The sequence below is a fragment of the Anolis carolinensis genome, unplaced genomic scaffold (genome assembly GCF_035594765.1).
Source record: "Anolis carolinensis isolate JA03-04 unplaced genomic scaffold, rAnoCar3.1.pri scaffold_11, whole genome shotgun sequence".
Taxonomy (NCBI): Eukaryota; Metazoa; Chordata; class Lepidosauria; order Squamata; family Dactyloidae; genus Anolis; species Anolis carolinensis.
In genome coordinates this window covers 2,175,011-2,193,891 of record NW_026943822.1, presented here as the reverse complement: position 1 = coordinate 2,193,891, position 18,881 = coordinate 2,175,011, and the positions used below count along the sequence as shown (strand labels likewise).

General features: G+C 46.5%; 1 protein-coding gene across 4 annotated transcripts in view; it reads right to left on the bottom strand.

Annotated features, from left to right (window-relative positions):
- sema4b (semaphorin 4B) overlaps positions 1 to 18,610 on the bottom strand; it is a 30,959-nt gene extending 12,349 nt beyond the window's left edge. Inside the window, exons 1-3 of one of the 4 annotated variants that reach the window (XM_062963514.1) lie at positions 18,129 to 18,280; positions 17,013 to 17,210; positions 1,479 to 1,639 (exon numbers count right to left, since the gene is read on the bottom strand). In XM_062963514.1, coding sequence (XP_062819584.1) covers positions 1,479 to 1,639; positions 17,013 to 17,022 — 171 coding nt within the window. In that variant the 5' untranslated portion in view covers positions 17,023 to 17,210; positions 18,129 to 18,280. Of the gene's footprint in view, positions 1 to 1,478; positions 1,640 to 9,897; positions 10,153 to 17,012; positions 17,211 to 18,128; positions 18,281 to 18,539 lie in introns of those variants that run through there. The other 3 variants (XM_062963513.1, XM_062963515.1, XM_062963512.1) reach the window with 3 other exon arrangements.
- Positions 18,611 to 18,881: the final 271 nt, after the last annotated feature.

Here is an 18,881-nt window from a genome sequence, read left to right as displayed (position 1 = left end):
TATATTAATTATTATTTAACACACCACTATACTGTAATATTACCAATAATAATAATAATAATAATAATAATAATAAACTTTATTTTTATATCCCGCTCCATCTCCCCGAAGGGACTCGGGGCGGCTCACAACAGGGACAAGCCCGAAACAACGACACAACGTATTTGACAAAAACTTAAAACATTTCAACGATACACAAAATAAAATAATGGACAATACATTAAAATCCAAGCAGATAAAATCAGAGTAATTAAAAGCAAACCAGCGGGGACAGGTTTCATAAAGTATCATGGAAATGAGTAACAGTGATAAAGTAATATTACATGTAATAAACAATATATAATATTATTATATAGTATTATTATTAGTATTATATTGCATTACATTATAATATTAGTATCAATATTACATGCATATACAATATATTAATTATTATTTATTATTGTAAATAATAAACTAAATCATTCATCTAGATCAGGGGTCCCCAAACTTTTTAAACTGGGGGCCAGTTCACGATCCTTCGGACAGTTGGAGGGCCGGTTGGTCACCAAGCAATAATATAGTTGGCCACCAAGCAATAATAATAATAATAATAATAATAATAATAATAAAAAATAGGGTTGGAAGAGACCCTTTGGGCCATTGAGTCCAATCCCCTTCTGTCTTTGGGCACCAAAAGCACAAGCAAAGCACCCCTGACAAATGGCCTCCCAGCCTCAATGTTAATAATAATAATAATAATAATAATAATAATAATAATAATAATAATTGTGCTGTTTTCTGGCATTGTATATTTCTGTGACTGTTCATTTTGGGTCCTAGACACTTGGGAAGTGTTTGACTTGTGATTTTGTGATATGAAATCCAGCATATCTATCTTGTTTGCTGTGTCATAATAAAATAGTAATAATAATAATAATAATAGTTGGAAGAGAAGAAGAGAACCCTTGGGTCATTTAGCCCAACCCCCTTCTGCCTTTGTGCCGTGGGGGCCGGATAAATGGCTTTGATGGGCCGCATGTGGCCCCCGGGCCTTAGTTTGGGGACCCCTGATCTAGATGTTACAAAGAGTGGGGGCCAGTAAGCATCCCTGTCTTACTCCCCATGTTGTTGGAAAAGCTCCTGCCAGAGAACCATTTCTGCTAGCCCTGACCCTCACTTCTTGTCTGTTTTAGGCACTGAATGTTTGCTATTTTTGTTAGTCATTAGAAACCACTCTAACCCTAACCCACCCACTCCCCTTAAGCCACAGCAGAGCCCTGCCTGCGTCAAGACCAATGTTTGTGAGCGGCTCCCAGATTCTGGGCGTGGAACCAAATGCGCCTGTTGCACAAGGAGATGGCAAGAGATACGGGCCACCCACCCACCCGCCACCCACCTGCCTCCTTGCCAGCTGCTTGCGCTGTCTCTGGGAGACGGAGGGACTCTTTTCCTTCCCACCCAGACCAGCCAAGGGCAAGCGGGTGCCCACCCCTCACCTTCCGGTGCTGTGGCCCCGGGGCAAAAGCGCTGGTGTCGAGGGCCAGGAGCGCCTCGCGGGCTCCGACGTAGAGCAGGCCTCCATCCGGACTCAGCATCAGGGCCGTGAAGTTGGTGGTCCCCGGCATCGCAAAGCGGCCCAGTCGCCTCTGCGGGGAGTCTGTGGGCAAAAGAAGGGGGTGCAAACCATGAATGATAGAGTTGAAGACCAAAACACACAGGTTAGGAACCACTGCTCTAAGCTGTAAGGGGTCCCGAAGAGTGTGACTAAAATGCCCATGAATAATCCCTGTGAGGAGCGTCTTAAAGAGCTGGGTCTGTTTAGTCTGCAGAAAGAGAAGTTTGAGAGGAGACATGTATAAATACAGTAGAGTCTCAATTATCCAACATAAACGGGCCAGCAGAACGTTGGATAAGTGAATATGTTGGATAATAAGGAGAGATTAAGGAAAAGCCTATTAAAAATCAAAATAGGTTATGATAAGCACCAAAACATCTTGTTTAACAACAAATTTGACAGAAAAAGTAGTTCAATACGCAGTAATGCTATGTAGTAATTACTGTATTTACGAATTTAGCACCAAAATATCACGATGTATTGAAAACACTGACTACAAAAATGCGTTGGATAATCCAGAATGTTGGATAAGCGAGTGTTGGATAAGTGAGACTCTACTGTATCTGAAAGAATGTCATAAGGAAGAGGGAACAGGCTTGTTTTCTGCTACCCTTGAAACTAGGACTCAGTGGAGCAATGGGTTCAAATGACAGGAAAGGAAATTCCACCTGAACATTAGGAAGAACTTCCCGACTGTACAAGCTGTTCAACAGTGGAACTCTCTGCCTCAGTGGAACCCATGGCTCCATTGAGTTCTAGCCTCCAGGATTCCTTTTTGCTGCCCTGGAGGCTAGGACTCAATGGAGCCATGGGTTCAAATGACAGGAAAGGAAATTCCACCTAAACTTTAGGAAGAACTTTCTGACTTTATGGAGTGGAACTTATTACGGATTGGTAATGATAAATGGAAGCTCTTACGTGTGCCCACAATCCAGAGTCACTTGCAGAACAATAACATGCCACTCAGGTTTGCAGAACAAAATACAGAAACTTTACTGATTCCAAGAGATCAAAAACAGTCGTATTTACAATGGTCCGTGTGATCTCTTACAGAAGTCTACAGTCATAAACAGTCCTTTCTCAGTCCACAAATCTGCTTCAGAGAAGAATACAGTCCTAGTTCTTCACCCTCTTTTCTCAGCAGCAAACAGGCCTCAAAATAGCAAGGCCTCTCTGAGTACACTGCTCTCTTCACTAGCAGTACTCAGTCAGCAATGAAAACCTTGTCCAAAATGGTTCTGCAGCAGCAGAACAGAAACAGTATCAAACCAATGCCCAGGTCTATAGTCCTAGTTCTTCACCCTCTTTTCTCAGAAGCAAACATGCCTCAAAATAGCAAGGCCTCTCTGAGTACACTGCTCTCTTCACCATTAGTACTCAGTCAGCATTGAAAACCTTGTCCAAAATGGTTCTGCAGCAGCAGAACAGAAACAGTATCAAACCAATGCCCAGGTCTATAGTCCTAGTTCTTCACCCTCTTTTCTCAGAAGCAAACATGCCTCAAAATAGCAAGGCCTCTCTGAGTACATTGCTCTCTTCACCATTAGTACTCAGTCAGCAATGAAAACCTTGTCCAAAATGGTTCTGCAGCAGCAGAACAGAAACAGTATCAAACCAAGCCCCAGGTCTTTGCAGGCCCAGCCAATCGGCTTCATACACTTCATCTTCTAGCACAGCGCCTTTGCAAACCATGACAGAACTCTCTGCCTTGGAGTGTGGAGGAAGCTCCTTTCTTGGAGGCTTTTAAACAGAGGCTGGATGGCTATCTGTTGGGGCTGCTTTGTGTTTTTCCTGCCTGGCAGAATTGGGGTTGGACTGGATGGCCCATGGGGTCTCTATGGTTGTAGGGGTTTCCACTGCGCAAGTCAGGAGGTGCATGGCAGCCAGCTGGGTCCGTACGTGGCAGCAGCCACTCAGTCAGCCCATCGTCCTCCGAATAGGAGGCTTAGAGGGGCAATTTCTGCCTCTCTTGTGAACACAGGCCACAAGAAGACCTCCCGGCACATTCCAGCCTGTCAAGCCTTTCAGTGTGACTGACGACTGGCAGGTGCTGTTCTAAGTCCGTATGTGTTACATTTCCACTCTTACTGAGGACATGAACATAAAATATTAACTCGGGAAACGAAACTGTCCCTGACCCAGAAAGGCCCTTCGGGGTGAGATGGGCGGGATATAAATGTCATTAATTAATTAAAAAAATAAATACATGGTTTTTGGGGGTCTCCAGAAGTTTCAAAGCCCCCCACGATCGCGGCTTGGGGTCGGACCAGGAGGCCAAGGGAGAGGGTTTCCAGCCTGTGGTCAGACACGGAGACCCACTGGGCGGCCTTGGGGAGGTCACACTCTCTCAGCCTCTGAAGAGAGAAATGGGAAGAGAAACATGTCTGGCTTGGGGGCAACTCCAGGAAGGAGTCCCAGCCGGTGCCTCCGATCAACGTGGCTCTTGCTCACACACAGGAAATGAGCCAGACGCCGCAAAGAGGGAGGCTCGTGTCTCTCTGCCAACACCTTGGTGACTCAGAGCGAGGCGAGGGAGCGAGTTGGGAGAGCCCCGAGCCACAGGCGGATCAATGGCAACAGGAGCCCATCCGGACTGGCACACACACGGCTAGTGCTCGGGGCACTCGATATTCTAGGAAAAGCTGCAATAGAGAACGGTCAAGACACGTCTGCTGGACATTTTGTCCCAACGCCCCTTCCGCTCGGCGCCAGGGCAGCTTTCCACCTCGGCGCTCCCATGCCTTTCTGTCCATGCGCTTGGGAAGGAGGGTGGCACTGCCACAATGGGCCGCTGGCAACCCAGGTGACCTCGAATGACCCTCCTCCGATCCCGTCCCGTTCTCCCAGGGAGCCGGTCCTGTTTGTTCAGAACAAGCCTGAGCCTGAGCGAGGCAGCCACTGGACCGGTTCCAGGCCGCCATGGCTGCCACCACCGCCGGGGTTGTTGTTGTTGCTGCTGCTTCTGCTCCGGCAAGGCCTGGCACGCTGGGACTGGCAAGCGCAGGCAGTGGCCCTGATCCAGCACACGCACACACACGCACACACACACGGAAAGGGCACCAAGAGGGAGGATGGCCCCCTCAGAGGGTCACTTGAGTGCCAGCCAAGCTCTCCTTGCAGGGAAGCTCTCCAGCCCGGAGTTATAAACTTCTGACTTACAAATGACTCCTGGGGAATTGGGAGAAGTTTTCCCCTCGGAAGGAAAATGAATCCACTCCTGGAAGAGTTATTATCATGGGGAAAAGAGGTCTCCAGTGAGGCTTTGGCACCAATCCTTGTTTCCACAGCAAGACAATTTTTGCAAAGTGAGGTGGAATTTTCTGAACAAGGGTACAGAGAGCAAAGGAAACACCGCAGGGGTGTTCACCCTTCCCTATGCGAGCCAAAGCTATATATATATATATATATATATACACACACACACACACACAGTAGAGTCTCACTTATCCAAGCCTCGCTTATCCAAGCTTCTGGATAATTCAAGCCATTTTTGTAGTCAATGTTTTCAATACATCGTGATATTTTGGTGCTAAATTCATAAATGCAGTAATTACAACATAACATTACTGCGTATTGAACTACCTTTTCTGTCAAATTTGTTGTGTAACATGATGTTTTGGTGCTTAATTTGTAAAATCATAACCTAATTTGATGTTTAATAGGCTTTTCCTTAATCCCTCCTTATTATCCAAAATATTCGCTCATCCGAGCTTCTGCTGGCCCGTTTAGCTTGGATAAGTGAGACTTTACTGTATATATACTGGTATAAGCCTCCGGTGGCTCAGTGTGTTAAAGCGCTGAGCTGCTGAACTTGCAGACCGAAAGGTCCCAGGTTCGAATCCTGGGAGCGGCTTGAGTGCCCGCTGTTTGCTCCAGCTCCTGCCAACCTAGCAGTTCGAAAACATGCAAATGTGAGTAGATCAATAGGTACTGCTCCGGCGGGAAGGTAACGGCGTTCCATTACCTTATGCCAATGGCCACATGACCTTGGAGGCCACATGACAGTTATGCCAATGGCCACATGACCTTGGAGGTGTCTACGGACAACGCCAGCTCTTCGGCTTAGAAATGGAGATGAGCACCAACCCCCAGAGTCAGACATGACTGGACTTAATGTCAGGGGAAACCTTTATCTTTAAGACCCAAAGCTTGTATATATACCAGTATATATATGCTATGATACTATATCTATTCCATTCATATATATATATACCCCCAGAGTTGGACACCACTGGACTTAACGTCAGGGGAAAAGCTTTACCTTTACTATATCTATCTAATTCGTGATACTCTATAATACACTATATATATATATATATATATATATATATATATATATATATAGTGTATTATAGAGTATCACGAATTAGATAGATATAGTAAAGGTAAAGCTTTTCCCCTGACGTTAAGTCCAGTGGTGTCCAACTCTGGGGGTTGGTGCTCATCTCCATTTCTAAGCTGAAGAGTCGGCGTTGTCCGTAGACACCTCCAAGGCCATGGAACACCATTACCTTCCCGCCGGAGTGGAACCTATTGATCTACTCACATTTGCATGCTTTCAAACTGCCAGGTTGGCCGAAGCTGGGGCTAACAGCGGGAGCTCACTCTGCTCCCCGGATTCGAACCGCCGACCTTTCGGTCAGCAAGTTCAGCAGCTCAGTGGTTTAATCTGCTACATCACCAGGTGCTCTCCATGGAGAGATAAAGTGGGATATATATAAATAAAAAATAAAACCTCCACTATTTAATTTAATAATAATAATACTATCAATAGTATATCCTAGACCAGGGGTCCTCAAACTTTTTAAGTGGCGGGCCGGTTCACAGTCCCTCAGACTGTTTGGGGGCCAGACTATGATGAAATCGTCCAAAATTAGGATTGTTGTTGTTGTGTGCCTTCAAGTCTAAAGTTTAGGACAGGGGCCAGGTAAAGGACCCTGGAGGGCCTTAGTTTGGGGACCCCTGTTCTAGATGATGTCATAAGACCACAGGTAAGCAAAGAGACCTCCAAAGACCATCTAGATGGTCTCCATAGATAAGGAAAGGGACCTCAAAAACCATCTAGATGGTTTCATAAGACCATAGGTAAGGAAAGGGGCACCCAAAGGCCATCTAGACAATCTCATAAAACCATTGGTAATGAAAGGGACCCTCAAAGGCCATCTAGACGGTCTCATAGAACCATAGCCAAGGAAAATGACCTCCAAAAGCCATCTAGATGGTCTCATAAGGCCATAGTTAAGCAAAGAGACCTTCAAAGACCATCTAGACGATCTCATAAGACCATAAGTAAGCAAAGACACCTCCAAAGACCAGGTAGACTTAGGTCAACCCTAAGTCTAAAGTTTAGGACAGGGGCTGCATCCAGCCCCTGGGTTTTAGTTTGGGGACCCCTGTCCTAGACCCTTGGGAAGGGCCTGATATTCAGACACGAATCTGAGGTAGGAAGCAGCCAGGCTTTGAAGCTGCAAGGCCATTCAATGCTAATCAAGGTGGCTAATTGCAACATCCACACCTGCCTCCAGCAGATAAGAGTTTTCTCCCATCCTGGACACAAGTCCACAGATATATAAACCCCATTTGCATAGTTTTCCAACAGATCTCACAACCTTGATTAGCACTGAATGGCCCATACGTGCCCAAGAGCATGGCATCAAATGGCTTCAAAAGGCTCAAAAGGGGCCCAGTGAGGAGGAAGGCAGGCAAAAAGGAGGGCCCCGCTCCTGTGGCCCTCTCTGCCCCCAAGCAAGGAGGGAGCTGGGTTTGGCCGGGCAAAGCCTTTTTTCTTTCTCGCTCAGCAAGGAGCCTGTTGGGACAGGCCCAGCGAAACCGGTCCAAAGAAGAAAGCGAGGAAGGGAGGGAGAGAGGGAAGGAGGTGCGGATCCGGGCCCCTGGGAGGGGAGGGAAGGGCCTCAGACCCAGAAGCATGGGGCGCAGTGGGGCAGAGGGGAGAGGGAAGGGCCCCAATCCCTCCACCGATCTGGATGGGCATCTGTCGGGAGGGCTTGCATTGCATCCTCCTGCTTTCCTAGGCAGAAGTGGGTTGGGCTGGATGGCCTTTGGGGGACCCTTCCCACTCGACTCTATAAAGCCTTTCTATGAATTTGGATGGCCATCTGGAGGGTTCTGATGGTGCCTTCCTGGGCAGAAGAGGGGTGGGCTGGATGGCCTTTGGGGACCCCTTCCAACGAGGATTCCATGGCTTTTCCATAAACCTAAAATCCCATATACAACCATATGTCTGCTATTTATGAGACTTATGATCATCTATCTGGAGGGCTTTGATTGTGCTTAAAATCCCATATACGACCATATGTCTACTATTTATGAGACTGGATGATCATCTATCTGGAGGGCTTTGATTGTGCCTAAAATCCCATATACGACCATATATCTACTATTTATGAGACTGGATGATCATCTATCTGGAGGGCTTTGATTATGCCTAAAATCCCATATATGACCATATATCTACTATTTATGAGACTGGATGATCATCTATCTGGAGGGCTTTGATTGTGCCTAAAATCCCATATATGACCATATGTCTACTATTTATGAGACTGGACATTCATCTATCTGGAGGGCTTTGATTGTGCCTAAAATCCCATATACGACCATATGTCTACTATTTATGAGACTGGATGATCATCTATCTGGAGGGCTTTGATTGTGCCTAAAATCCCATATATGACCATATGTTTACTATTTATGAGACTGGACATTCATCTATCTGGAGGGCTTTGATTGTGCCTAAAATCCCATATACGACCATATGTCTACTATTTATGAGACTGGATGATCATCTATCTGGAGGGCTTTGATTGTGCCTAAAATCCCATATACGACCATATATCTACTATTTATGAGACTGGATGATCATCTATCGGGAGGGCTTTGATTGTGCCTTCCTGGGCAGAACATGGGTGAACTGGATGGCCTTTGGGAGACCCTTCCCACTCTAATATCCTACAGCTTGGCTTCTCCATAAACTTACTATTTATGGGATTGAGTGGCCATCTGAAGGTCTCCCATGGTGCTTTCCTGGGCAGGAGAGGGGTCGGCTGCATGGCCTTTGGAGGACCCTTCAAGCTTGAGGATTCCATGACTTACAGCCTGGCTCTATTCTACGGCCATATGTCTACAGCCTGACTGCTCCATAAAGCCTACTTACTATGAGACTTGATGGTCATCTACCTGGAGGGCTTTGATGGGGTCTTCCTGGGCAGAAGAGGGGTGGGCTGGATGGCCTTTGGGGGACCTTTCCAACTTTAGGATTTTACAACCTGACTTCTCCATAAACCTACTATCTACGGGACTGGACGGATATCTACCTGGAGGGCTTTGATGGTGCCCTCCAGGGCAGAAGAGGGGTGGGCTGGATGGCCTTTGGGGAACCATTCCAACTCAAGGATTAACTTCCCCATAAAGCTTATCTATGAGATTGGGTGGCCATCTGTCTGGAGGGCTTTGATGGTGCCTTCCTGGGCAGAAGAGGGGTGGGCTGGATGGCCTTTGGGGACCCCTTCCAACTAGGATTCCATGACTCTACAGCCTGGTTTTTCCATAAACCTACAATCTCAAATACAACCATATATCTACAGCCTGACAGCTCCATAAAGCCTACTTTCTAAGAGACCAGACAGCCATCTATCTGGAGGGCTTTGATGGTGCCTTCCTGAGCAGAAGAGGGGTGGGCTGGATGGCCTTTGGGGCTCCCTTCCAACTCCAGGATACTACAGCTTGACTTCTCCATAAAACCTAAGCATGAGATTGAGTGGCCATCTGTCTGGAGGGCTTTGATGGTGCCTTCCTGGGCAGAAGAGGGGTGGGCTGGATGGCCTTTGGGGAACCATTCCAAATTAAGGATTCTATAGCCTGACTACTCCATAAAACCTAAGCATGAGATTGAGTGGCCATCTGTCTGGAGGGCTTTGATGGTGCCTTCCTGAGCAGGAGAGGGATGGGATGGATGGCCTTTGGGGACCCCTTCCAACTTAAGGATTCTACAGCCTGGCTATTCCATATGAGATTGAGTGGCCATCTGTCTGGAGGGCTTTGATGGTGGGATGGATGGCCTTTGGGGCTTCGAAGACCCCCCCCCCCCTCCCAGGCAGCCCCTCCCTCCCCTCCTGAGGCTTCTTGGGGGGGGGGGGGTCTCCATGGGCGTGTCTCCTGCAGGCCCCGCCCCCTTTTGGGTGGGTGGGGGGAGAGAAAGGAGTGAGGGCGAGAGGGAGGGGTCTCCTTGCTCTGGGCGCCCCCTCCCTCCCTCCCTCCCCACGAAAGCGAGGCTCACTCACCGAAGCGGAGGCTCAGCCTTGGCACCGACGCCCCTCCCGGGGCCAGAAGCAGGAGGGCGGCGCCCAGGAGGGACCCCAGACCCGCAGCCATGGCCAGGACCACCACCACCAGCCTCCTCTTCCTCCTCCTCCTCTTCCTCTCTCTCTCTCTCTCTCGACGGGGCGGGCGGGGCACTGGCCCCTCCCTCCCTCCTCCGACTCTTTCTTTCTTTCTTTCTCTCTCGTGAGCGACAGGTCCGGACCTGCGGAGGGAGGGGCCGGAGGGGGCGGGGCTACAGCCCAAAGGGGGCGTGGCCTCCCCCTCCTTTTCAGAGCCCAGGACTTTGGACTCTGCTCGGATTGGTTCAAGCCAGACGCCCCTTTTCCCTCCCAAGCCCCCGCCCTCCGTGCCTAGGCCTTCTTTCCAGAGCCCATTAGGAAGCATTGAAGGGACTGTGTGTTTTCAGGGCTGTGTGGCCATGTTCCAGAAGCATTCTCTCCTGACGTTTCGCCCACATCTATGGCAAACATCCTCAGAGATTATAAGGTCTATTGGAAACTAGGCAAGTGGGGTTTACATATATATATATATATATAGTACAATATAATAATATGTAATACTAATAATATAATTTATTGTATGTACATATTACAGTAAAGTCTCACTTATCCAACACTCGCTTATCCAACGTTCTGGATTATCCAATGCATTTTTGTAGTCAATGTTTTCAATACATCGTGATATTTTGGTGCTAAATTCGTAAATACAGTAATTACATCATAGCATTACTGCATATTGAACTACTTTTTCTGTCAAATTTGTTGTATAACATGATGTTTTGGTGCTTCATTTGTAAAATCATAACCTAATTTGATGTTTAATAGGCTTTTCCTTAATGTCTCATTATCCAAGATATTCGCTTATCCAAGCTTCTGCCGGCCCGTTTAGCTTGGATAAGTGAGACTCTACTGTATTATTATTAAGCAGGGACTAGATGGCCATCTGTCGGGAGGGCTTGAATTGTGCTTTTCCTGCCTGGCAGAAATAAGGAGGTTGGGCTGGATGGCCTTTAGGGGGTCACTTCTAACTAGAATTCTATGATTCTATTATTATTATTATTATTATTAAGCAGGGACTAATGGCCATCTGTGGGGAGGGCTTGAATTGTGCTTTTCCTGCCTGGCAGAAATAAGGAGGTTGGGCTGGATAGCCTTTAGAAGTCCCTTCGAACTAGAATTCTATGATTCTATTATTATTATTAAGCAGGGACTAGATGGCCATGTATTTATTTATTTACAGTATTTATATTCCGCCCTTCTTTCTCACCCCGAAGGGGACTCAGGGCGGATCACATTACACATATAAGGCAAACATTCAATGCCTTAACATAGAACAAAGACGGAAGACAAACGCAGGCTCCGAGCTGGCCTCGAACTCATGACCTCTTGGTCAGAGTGATTTGTTGCAGCTGGCTGCTCAACAGCCTGCGCCACAGCCCAGGCCATCTGTTGTGAGTGCTTGAATTGTGCTTTTCTTGCGTGGCAGAAAGAAGAGGGTTGGGCTGGATGGCCTTTAGAAGTCCCTTCAAACTAGAATTCTATGATTCTATTATTATTATTATTAATAATAATAATAATAATCATAACTTTATATTTATACCCCGCCCCATCTCCCCGAAGGGACTCAGGGCGGCTTACATGGGGCCTTGCCCGATACAACAATATAATAACAATAACAATAACACAATTATCCCAACAATAAAAACATCAGCATCAATAAAACAGTCATTAAAATCAACATGCAGCATAAAGTGTTAAAAACAGGAGACTAATTCATAGATCTAGGCCAAAGTGCAGAATATTCCGAAATGGGGAGAGGTAGTTTCACAGCTAAAATGGACAATAAAGTGCAATGTAATAATGGCAACGCATCAACAATGGAGCTATTTTAGAATATTAAGCAGGAGTTGGATGGCCATCTGTTGGGAGGGATCGGATGGTGCCTCTCTTCATGGCAGAAAGAAGGGCCTTGGACTTGATGGCCTTTGGGATCCAAAGGGAGGGGCACTCAGGTGGTCAGAGAGGTGGGGGGGGGGGGAGAGATGAGAGATCTTGACACACTTACACCCAAACAAGTCCCACCACAGAACCTCCCCCCCCCCAAATAAAGGTGGCTGGGGTCTTCTTCAAGCTGGCCACCCTGCCCTCCCCATCTCTGCCCCTCCCCCACGCCATGCGCGCTGACCCACACCTTGACCCCCGGCCAGTCCTTTGCATGTGCCACAAAGAAGGGCCCGTTGCCATGGCAAAGGAAAGAGGAAGAGAAGGGGAGGGGAAATTGAGGAGGGGGCTCTCCCTGTCTTCCTGCTCCCGCCCTCCATGCTCTGAGTCCCCCAGTGCCCCCCACTCCACTGCAGGGGTCTTGCAGGAGGAGGGAGAGCCCACCCAAGGGACGACAATGCACAACTTGGCGGGAGAATCCACAAACACAACCTGGGTGCCGTGGATCGAGCGCATTTGGTGCAGTGCTGATGGGTGGGTGCGCCACTCTATGCGAGGGGGGGGGGGGTCCTTTAATAAATCCTAAGGAGCCGCCACTCACTACTTACCAGTGTTGTAGCTGTGGGAATTTCATGTCTGTGTTTGGTTGGAGGGTATGGTTATGAAAACATACAAAATATCTATCTATCAGAAGGTGTTCGGGACTTGTGTACTGACCCGGTAACGACAACGTTGCGCCCTGAGGCCCCTTCCTTTCTCTGGCCGATTGTACAGATTGAAAAGATGTGTTCTCGAAGGCTTTCATAGCCAGAATCACTGGGTTGTTGTACATTCTCCGGGCTGTATGGCCATGTTCCAGAAGCATTCTCTCCTGACGTGTGCCGCTTTCCAACAGACCTCCCAATCTCGGAGGATGCCTGCCATAGATGTGGGTGACGCGTCAGGAGAGAATGCTTCTGGAACATGACCATACATCCCGAAAAACTCACAGCAACCCAGTAAAATCCTAGATTTGGAAGGGACCTCTAAAGGCCATTGAGTCCAACTTTTCTCCTTTCTACCAGATGGGAGGGCACCATCCAATCCCTCTTGACAGATGACCATCCAGCCTCTGCTTAAAATCCCCAAGAGAAGCAAGGAGACACCTCAGTTTCCCCAAAAAAAGCATATCCTGCTGCTGACCTGACTGCGAAGACGTTCTTGCTAATGTTTAGGTGGCATCTCTCTTCCTTCCTGAGATTTGAATCCATGGCTCTGTGTCATGGATTAGCCTGAGGGGCACCATAATTCACATAACGACCGGAAAACAGCAACCAGCCCTGCAAGTGCCTCTGGGCTTCGCTCCCTGAGAGACAGAAGAACGTGCCTGCTTCCGTCTGGCCGAAGAGACCCAAGCCCGACCTCAGGGCCAAAGCAGGCTCTGGTCAAGAGGTCAAGGCCCCATCATGGATTGTTGTGCAGCGCTTTGAAGCTCAGCCCAGACTCGGAGCTGTCTGGGCTGCACTTCCTTTCCAAAATAATAATAATAATAATAATTTATTTATTTACATCACTTTTACCCCGCCTTTCTCCCCGAGGGGACTCAAGGCAGCTTACAATAAATAGGCAAAAATTCAATGCCTAATAATAATAATAATAATTACATCACACAGTCCTAAATGCTTAGGAAGTGTTTGATTTGTGATTTTGTAATACAAAAAACATATCTATCTCATTTGCCGTGCCATACTATCTTTGTGTCAATAATAATAATAATAATAATTATTATGTCTTTGTGTCAATAATGGTGATGGGCACACTGGGTGCCATGCCAAAAGATCTCAGCCGGCATTTGGAAACAATAGACATTGACAAAATCACAATCTGCCAACTGCAAAAGGCCACCCTACTGGGATCTGCATGCATCATCCGAAAATACATCACACAGTCCTAGACACTTGGGAAGTGTTTGACTTGTGATTTTGTGATATGAAATCCAGCATATCTATCTTGTTTGCTGTGTCATAATAAAATAATAATAATAATAATAATAATAATAATAATAATAATAATGTATTAGTAAGATCTCTCCCAAAAGAAAAAAGGCAGCGATGAAAAGGAAGGGCCAGCAATGGAAGCAGGGGTCTTGTGGGGCCATCTCTGCCAATGGAGAGAGGGGCACCTCAGTGGCCAGGGGTCAGTGCAGGGGGGTGAGGCTGCTGGAGACCCCCAGAGTGCTAACACTATGCAGATGATACCCAGCTACTCTTGCATCTCGAACCTGGGACAACCACGATTCCTGAGAACTTTAAGCTGTGTTTGGAAGCAGTGATGAGTTGGCTGCGAGCAAGTAGACTAAAAGAGAATTAGACGTCGATCCAGGAGCAAGTTCTGACCTATTTTAAGAATGACTGTAACTCATTTCCCTAAAGCAAAGACGGGAGTCAAACTTTACATCTCCATTTTCTGATTGAGAAGCGTGTTTTATTCAGAGCAGATGGGCAGGCAGCAGAGGTGTTTTCAGGGAAGAGAAAGGAAGGCGTTGCAGTCAACAGGCAACAAGTGCAATGCTTGCTGTGACATGTTGAGTTTGTTTGTGTTGACGGTGGCAATTGTTGAAATCGAGCCATTTAGAGCGGCCACGGATAGTGAGATCCGGGCCGCGGATAGCGAAACCTGAAGCGTGGATACCGAGTCCTGTTAAGCTGATACCGGTACTAGCTTCAGGCTGCCTGTGGATCTATGAGCCTGGCGAGACGAAGAAGCTAACCCAGTGTTCCCAAATGAAAATCTCACCAAGTTGAAGAAGAAGCCACCGAGGTATTTATTTCAAGTCAGCTCACGGTAATCTGCCAAAATAAGCTGAGATGCCATAAAATTGAAAAACAGACATTTTTATACAGTACAATCCTTTGAAATTCCTGCTCGTGCCCCAGCTCTGCCATGATTGTCTGAGCTCCACTGATGTCAAAGAGGATTCCTCAAATGAATGGATCCAGCGTCTGTGGCATTGCTGTCCGTTGAGTTCCAACAATAGAATATTGTCCATATTGATAGGATTAAGTAGTCTGGTCCTGGGAAAGGGGAAATGTCATTATGGGATAACGGGCATGATCTCCCAGTGAACGGATGGTCATGTCAGGTGATGATTGGCATTGTAATGTCCAGGTGACGGGGACAAAGGGCGGATCCTTTTGTTCTCTGCCCCGTTGGGGTCTATGGGGCCTGTAGAGATGGACTGGCTTGAAGATGATGGGTGCTTGGATCCTTTTTGATTAAGATGATGCCCAGGAAAAGGACTGGAGGGCATTTCCTGAGTCATGAGGTGCTGGCAATGTTCTCCAAGTCTTATGGGTAAAGGTAAAGGTTTCCTCCTGATGTTAAGTCTGGTCATGTCCGATTCTAGGGGTTGGTGCTAAGCCAAAGAGCCGGCGTTGTCCGTAGACACCTCCAAGGTCAACGCAAAGGTGAGGTTAATATAGGGAAAATGGGAAGAGCCCCGCTCCGAGGGCCAGGAAAGCCATGATGTCCATGTGGCCTGTGTGTAAGTGAAAGAGAAAGGAGATACAAAGTAGGCAAAAGTAGAGGATAACACACCAAGGTGCAATTTTGTTGAAGGTTTAGAGGACAATATAACTAAAAAGGGAAAGATTGTTTCAAAAAGTCTACCGGTAGTTGCTGCTGGGCTCCTCCGTTCGGACGTTTGCAAAATAAATATTCAAAACAATAAAAGGTCATCGCTGGTCTTGGCTTGTCCCCATCGCAGTCCTTGCGGGACAACTTAATATAATTTGACCTGGGGGGAGTGGGAGTTCGTGCACAACAACACTGTCATCAAAACAACCATCCTAGATTATTATTATTATTATTATTATTATTATTATTATTATTATTATTATTATTGTATGACACAGCAAACAAGATAGATATGCTGGATTTCGTATCACAAAATCCCAAGTCGAACACTTCCCAACTGGAAGGAAGGATGGATGGGAGGCTCCAAGGGTCGAGGGGCCTTCAAGCCCAACCGAGGAGGGTCAGAAAGGCGCCCCATTTTAAGCCCAAACCCAATCCAGTCCAGACTACAATCCGCTTCTCTGTTTGTCTGAGGATCCCTTCGGAGCCCTGGGGCCAATTCCCTTATTGACAGTTCAAAGGCTGGCCATAAAAAGCTGACCGCTATAGATAACAGTGTCCGGAGGGGAAGGAGAGCAGCTGTGACAAACACCATTGAGCAGAATTAATAGACTGAGATATGTCTTTTCTTTGGTCTGTGAGATTGGGGCATTTGATGGAGCTACAACATCTAATTGGTGAAATGAATTCTGTCAACTATAAAATTAGAATATTGCAAAATACAGTAGAGTCTCACTTATCCAAGACTCGCTTATCCAAGGTTCTAGATTATCCAAGGCATTTTTGTAGCCAATGTTTTCAATATATTGTGATATTTTGGTGCTAAATTCGTAAATAAAGTAATTACAACATAACATTACTGCGTACTGAACTACTTTTTCTGTCAAATTTGTTGCATAACATGATGTTTTGGTGCTTAATTTGTAAAATCATAACCTAATTTGATGTTTAATAGGCTTTTCCTTAATGTCTCCTTATTATCCAAAATATTCGCTTATCCAAGGTTCTGCCGGCCCGTTTAGCTTGGATAAGTGAGACTCTACTGTATATGCTTTTTAAAATGGTAAATGCCTTATTTAGACCCAACATATGTATCTGTGTTTAAGAAAACTATGAGTCGACAATGAAGATGATGGGAAGTGAGAAGACTACACTGAAGGCGGTTGGTGTGCTTATAGTGATAGCGTATGGAGTGTTTACTCATAGATTTGTTTATAGTTTTACAGTAGAGTCTCACTTTTCCTTAATCCCTCCTTATTATCCAAGATATTTGCTTATCCAAGGTTCTGCCGGCTTGTTTAGCGTGGATAAGTGAGATTCTAATGTATATGGTTTTTTAAGAACCAATGTATGTATCTATGAGTCGATAATGAAGATGATGGGAAGTGAGAAGACTACGCTGAAGGCGGTTGGTGTGCTTATAGCGATAGCGTATGGAGTGTTTACTCATAGATTTGAATATAGTATTACCAATAAAAATGATTTTTTAAAAAACACAAGAAGTCAGATGCGATATGTACCTGGTCCCATGAGGATTTAAAACAAGGCCTGGCTGGCCATCTGTCCGGGGTGCTTTGGTTGTGCCTTCCTACTTGGCAGAATGGAGGCCTTTGGTGATCTTTTCCATCTCTCTCAAAGCCCTCCCCAGGCAGCAAGGCTGGCAGTGGAGCCTGGCTTTGGGGATGCTGAGGAGAACACTCCTTCGGTTGCTGAAGCGGCTGAGGAGGAAAAGGAAAGGGCCTGAGGCCAGGAATTGTGGGAATTGAAGTCCAAAACACTTGGAGGGCCAAAGTTTGACTATGTCTGATAAATACCTCATGTGAAACCTCAATCGGTGTGCCACTCCTTTTCATGATGGTCACTGGCAGCTCTATTTGCAAATAAATCTGTGTATTTCTATCTCCTCTGCCTTCTAGTTCCTTCATTTGGAGTGTGGTTGGTTGGTGTGCTTATAGTGATACCGTATGTAGTGTTTACTCATAGATTTGTTTATAGTATCATCAATAAAAACGATGTTTAAGAAACACAAGAAGTTAGATGCCATGTGTCCCCGGCCCCTTGAGGTTTTGAAACAAGGCCTGGCTGGCTGACTACGTTTGGAGGTTGGTTGGTGGGTGTGCTTATAGTGATACCGTATGGAGTGTTTACTCATAGATTTGTTTATAGTATCATCAATAAAAACAATTTTTAAGAAACACAAGAAGTCAGATGCCCCTTGGGATCTCCATTTTCTGGTCAAAATAATAGAATCATAGAGTTGGACGAGACCTCACGGGCCATCCAGCCAAGGTTAAAACTTGGTTGTGGGGCCAGGCTTTCAAATAAGAATCAGCAGCGCCAATTATTATTATGTACTCCAGAACCCAATTGACAGACCCAGTCTTTTGAACCTGAACATGCCCATTTGTATTTTAGAATGTTTTTATGAATGTTGATGTAAATTAATATTTTTTAATCTGATTTATGTGTACTGTACAATTTTTATATGTGTGTTTATTGTAAGCCGCCCTGAGTCCCCTTTCGGGTGAGAAGGGCGGGATATAAATGTTGTAATAAATATGTACCTGGCCCCATGAAGATTTGAAACAAGGCCTGGCTGGCCATCTGTCTGGGGTGCTTTGGTTGTGTCTTCCTACCTGGCAGAATGGGGGCCTTTGGGGATCTTTTCCATCTCTCTCAAAGCCCTCCCCAGGCAGCAAGGCTGGAAGTCGAGCCTGGCTTTGGGGATGCTGAGGAGAACGCTCCTTCGGTTGCTGAAGCGGCTGAGGGGGGAAAAGAAAGAACCTGAGGCCAGGAATTGTGGGAGTTGGAAGTCCAAAACACCTGGAGGGCCGAAGTTTGACTATGTCTGATGTGCCACTCCTTTTCATGATGGTCACCCACAGCTCTATTTACAAATAAATCTGTGTATCTGACTACGTTTGGAGGTTGGTTGGTGTGCTTATAGTGATACCATATGGCGTGTTTACTCATAGATTTGTTTATAGTACTGTATTACCAATAAAAATGATTTTTAATAAACACAAGAAATCAGATGCCATGTGTACCTGGTCCCATGAAGATTTGAAATAAGGCCTGGCTGGCCATCTGTTGCTGAAGCGGCTGAGGGGGGGGGGGGGGGGGAGAAAGGCCCGAGGCCGTGAGGGACGGTGGGCGTCGGAGTCCAAAACACCTCGAGGGACGGCCACTAGCAGAACGCCAATTCTCCTCAGCCCCGGTTCTCTCAGAGTCCCGCTCAGGCAGCAAGGCTGGCAGTCGAGCCTGGCTTTGGCGATGCTGACGAGAACCATCTTTCAGTTGCTGAAGCGGCTGAGGAGGGAAAATAAAGGCCTGAGGCTTTGAGGGACGGTGGGCGTCGGAGTCCAAAACACCTCGAGGGACGGCCACTA